Raw genomic sequence first — 4,728 nt, forward strand, 5'->3', positions numbered from 1 at the left:
CCCAACTCTTTCTGCAAGCCACTCCAAAAATGGGAAGTGAATCGGCTATCTCGATCTGACACTATGGACAAAGGTATACCATGTCGTGAGACAACTTCGTCGATGTACAATTTGGCCAGCTTCTCCATAGGCAACGTTTCACGCATTGCTAAGAAGTACGCACTCTTTGTTAGTCGATCAACCACTACCCAAATCGTATCATTGCTTCTTAAGGTCTTCGGCAGTTTGGTCACGAAGTCCATTGTAATATGCTCCCATTTCCATTCGGGAATCTCCAAGGATTGAAGGCTACCATAAGGTCGTTGGTGCTCCGCTTTCACTTGCAAACAAGTCACACACTTCTTTACATAACGAGCCACATCTAGCTTCATAACTGGCCACCAATAAGTCAATTTCAAATCCCGATACATCTTGGTGCTGCCTGGATGAATTGAGTATTTAGACTTGTGTGCGTCTTCTAGTAACGGTTCGCGATTACCTCCGATCTTGGGTACCCATATACGCCCTAAAAAAAGTCTCAAGCCGCGGCCATCCTCTGACAACAGCATGCATTGCTTCATCATTACTTCACTCTTGAGGTTTTCTTTCAGGAGCGCCTCAGATTGCGCTACTTTGATCCGGTCGATCAGGCTGGACATTACATCGATTATGGTGAGCACAACTTTTGTCCCACTACCGTACTCTTTTCGACTTAAAGCATCCGCCACTACATTTGCCTTACCCGGATGGTATAGCAATTCACAATCGTAGTCCTTGAGCAGCTCGAGCCAACGTCTTTGCCTCATGTTTAGTTCTTTTTGATCGAAGATGTACTTTAAACTCTTGTGATCTGTAAAAAGCATGCACTTGGTACCATAAAGATAATGGCGCCAAAGCTTTAAGGCGAACACCATCGCCGCTAACTTCAAGTCGTGGGTGGGATAGTTCTTCTCATGATCTTTGAGTTGTGTTGAGGCGTAGGCAATTACTTTTTCCCTTGCATCAAGACACAACCCAACCCCATCTTCGAAACGTCGCTAAAGACCAAAAAGTCTTCGGAGCCCTTCGGCAGGGAGAGAATCGGGGCTTCACACAGCTTCTTTTGGAGAGTTCTGAAAGCATGCTCTTGCTTCTCCATCCAGACAAACTTCACATTCTTTCTAGTCAAAGCTGTTAAGGAGGAAGCAACTTTGGAGAAATCCTGGATAAATCTCCTGTAATATCCTGCCAGACCCAAAAAGCTACGGATTTCTGAAGGACTCTTTGGTGGTTCCCAGTTCATCATCGCCTCAATCTTGGATGGGTCTACCTTCACCTCGTCTCGAGTGACAATATGTCCTAAAAATTGAACTTCCTTCAACCAAAAGTTACACTTGGAGAATTTTGCATACAACTTATTCTTTCTCAGCATTTCGAGGACTTCCCAAAGGTGTTGCTCATGATCCGTTTCGTTCTTGGAGTAAATAAGTATGTCGTCAATGAATACAATTACAGATTTGTTGAGGAACGATCGGCAGACCCGATTCATCAAGTCCATGAATACTGCTGGAGCATTCGTCAAGCCGAAAGGCATGACTAAGAATTCGTAGTGCCCATATCGCGTCCTAAAAGCTGTCTTTGCCACATCGTCTTCTTTCACACGTACTTGGTGGTACCCCGAGCGAAGATCGACCTTCGAGAAGCAACTTGCTCCCTGAAACTGGTCAAAAAGATCGTCGATCCTGGGAAGAGGATACTTGTTCTTTACAGTTGCCTTGTTGAGTCCTTGGTAGTCAATACACATCCTCATGGTACCCGTCCTTCTTCTTAACAAACAAGACCGGAGCTACCCAAGGAGACGAACTCGGTCTAACGAATCCTTTCTCAAGAAGGTCTTGCAACTGAGACATCAATTCCTGCATCTCGGAAGGGGCCAGACGGTAAGGTGCTTTAGCAATTGGAGCGGCTCCCGGAATAAGGTCTATTTGGAACTCCACTTGTCTAACGGGTGGTAAACCAGGTAAGTCTTCTGGAAACACGTCGGGAAATTCTCTAACCACTTTCACGTTTTCAATTTTCCTTATCTCTAGTTTGGTGTCCAACACATATGCAATGAATGAGGAGCATCCCTTAGCTAGGCACCTACGTGCCTTCGCCATGGATAAAAGTATTGCATTCCCTTTCCTTCCTTCCCCATAAATTAGCATTGCGTTTTCGTTCGTCAAAGGTATCCGGATCAGCTTTTTAGAGCATAAGATTTCCGCTTGGTTCTCGACTAGCCAATTCATCCCGATTATGATATCGAATCCGCCTATAGTCATGGGTATCAGGTCCACTAGAAATTCCTTTCCTTCAATCCCCAAAACACAACCTCTAACAATTTCGCGCACCAAAACTTGACTACCATTGGCTATCTCTATGATTAATGCATCTTTTAGTGTACTAGGTGGCGTATGCAAGTGATGATAGAAAGCAGTGGACACAAAGGAACATGAAGCACCCGAATCAAAAAGTATGTGAGCAGGTACGAAGTTAACAAGGAACGTACCCGACACTACATCCATTGATGCCTTGGCTTCCTCGACCGTCATCTAAAAGGCTCGGCCGGCCGCTCTCGGGATATTTTCCTTCCTTCCCTGGCTTCCCCCCAACTTCGTCTTCGGACAGGCATTCATGATATGACCCGGTTCTCCGCAACCAAAACAGATGGATCCTTTGATAGGACACTCATTTCGCGAGTGGCCAGGCTTTCCGCATTTAAAACATTTTGTAGGAGTAGAGTTGGTAGTACATGGGCCATGGTGTTTAGTACGACATTTGGAACACCACTTAGCTTCTTGTCTAGGATAACCTCCCCGATTGTTGTTGCTGGAATGATTCGGTCTCTTGGAAGGTGTATAATGTCCTTCCCACTTTCTTTTCTCACCACCTGCCACTTTCTCCTCTCTTCCTCTAGCGTAAACCGTTTCCATGATCTTGGCCTCTTCAATTGCCTCCCTTAGGGTGGAGGCTCTGGAGTTTCTAACCATAATCATCATGTCCGCAGGCAACCCCTTGAGATAAGCCTTTATCCTTTCCTTCTCTGTTGGGGCCACGTGCCCCACTAAGTTCAACTTTTCCATAAAATGTCGCGTGTAGTCCCTTACTGACAAGTTTCCTTTCTTGAGGGTTCGGAAGTCTTCTTCAATGCGGTCCATCTCTTGTTCGTTGCAAAATTCTTCCAGTACCTTCTTCTTAAACGTGGCCCAACTCATCTTGGCCAAATCTGCAACCTCTATGGTTGATATGACGATGTTCCACCAGGTAAGGGCTGCACCTCTTAGCATTTGAGAGCCAAATTTTGCCTTTTAACTCTCGACACAGTCACAAGCCCGGAAAGCTTGTTCGATCTCCCGAAGCCAGTTCATGCACGCTATTGGATTATCTGACCCTACAAATTCTGGCGGCTTGCAACTCAGAAACGTCTTGTAGGAGCAACCTTTACTCACCTGCCTTGCTTCAATCGTCGCTAACTCCTGGGTTGGGATTCCGTTTCCGGTACCCCCAGATCCTACTATAGTTACGTTCTCTGTAACTGCTTCATGTTTACGATTGCTGACATCTCTATCCTCCAACAACTTCATAAAGAACTTTTGTTGCTGGGCCATCGCTCTATTCATAGCGTTCATCATCGTTCCCATCATTCTTGATTCCGGGGTTTCTTCTTCTATTATTGGGTTAGAGGTGGCAAGGTCGACTTGGGGAACGTGGTCCTCTCCACCGCCCAAGGTGCTTTGCCTAGGGGGAAACTTTGCGATGGTGGTTTGAGGTGGTTGGTCCACTGTAGATTCAGTTATCCCAAGGCCTTCCGGAGAGGTATCCCGTCTACTTCGAGTATTCACCATCAAAACTGTCATACAAGAAAGTGAGAGAGAATTAAGATAGGATGGGACATAAAATCAACGTAATACTTACCGAAACATTCATAAGTCCTTGTAATAACAGTAAGTTCAAGCACGCTTGTGTAACAACCTACTCAAAATAGCATTAGCTAAGTGAAATTTTGAATAGGTTATACATAAGAATTCTTAACACCATCGTCACAACTCATGAACGGGGTAACTCCGATGACCCTAAAGTTCTCCTATCTTAAAAGTTTCTACCCACGTCTCACAATTAAAACTTAAGATCTCAGCTTAAGTCTAGACGTCATGATCCCTCACCTAGTTCACTTAAGCTAGTGCTCTGATACCAACTTGTAACATCCATAAAAATACTCCGGAAAATAAATAACGAGTACCGGAAACTTGAATTAAAAGAGAGTTACCCAACAAGTTCTAGTAATGTAGCGTTTACAAAATCTGATACTGAGAAGATAAATAACAACCTACTAATCTAGATTATTCTATATTCCAGATTAATGACGGGTGTTTTATCTCTCTCCAAAATGACGACACCAAAGCAACGCTCAAAAATAACGAAGGCTGTAAATACAAAAGAGCCTTTTACAAAACAACGCTCCTCTCACCCCTTGATTGCCCCGCCGCTAAGGGATCTTGATAAACAAACCATAATAAGAGGAGGCGTTAGGCTTACGCCTAGTGAGTTCAAACAGTGAGATATTGACAACTAAGAAGCCTTGTAATTACGGATGTATGTGAATATGTATATATATATATATATATGTGCAGATCGACATAAAAATCAAGCGAGTTAATAAGACAATTAAAACCAAAATATCACATGGAGGGGTCAGAAAACATTCGAGGGTAACGGGGGAGACCCGATTTA

The 4,728-nt window shown here is 44.2% G+C and overlaps 1 protein-coding gene across 1 annotated transcript; it reads right to left on the minus strand.

Moving 5' to 3' along the window:
• Positions 1-2,549: 2,549 nt before the first annotated feature.
• LOC112502536 (uncharacterized protein C683.02c-like) lies at positions 2,550-3,284 on the minus strand. Its single transcript, XM_025106488.1, has one exon. It carries the CDS (start codon positions 3,282-3,284, stop codon positions 2,550-2,552), a length of 735 nt encoding a protein of 244 aa, XP_024962256.1.
• Between the last annotated feature and the right edge of the window lie 1,444 nt (positions 3,285-4,728).

The sequence above is a fragment of the Cynara cardunculus genome, unplaced genomic scaffold (assembly GCF_001531365.2).
Source record: "Cynara cardunculus var. scolymus isolate 2C unplaced genomic scaffold, CcrdV1 Un_Scaffold_1555, whole genome shotgun sequence".
Taxonomy (NCBI): domain Eukaryota; kingdom Viridiplantae; phylum Streptophyta; class Magnoliopsida; order Asterales; family Asteraceae; genus Cynara; species Cynara cardunculus.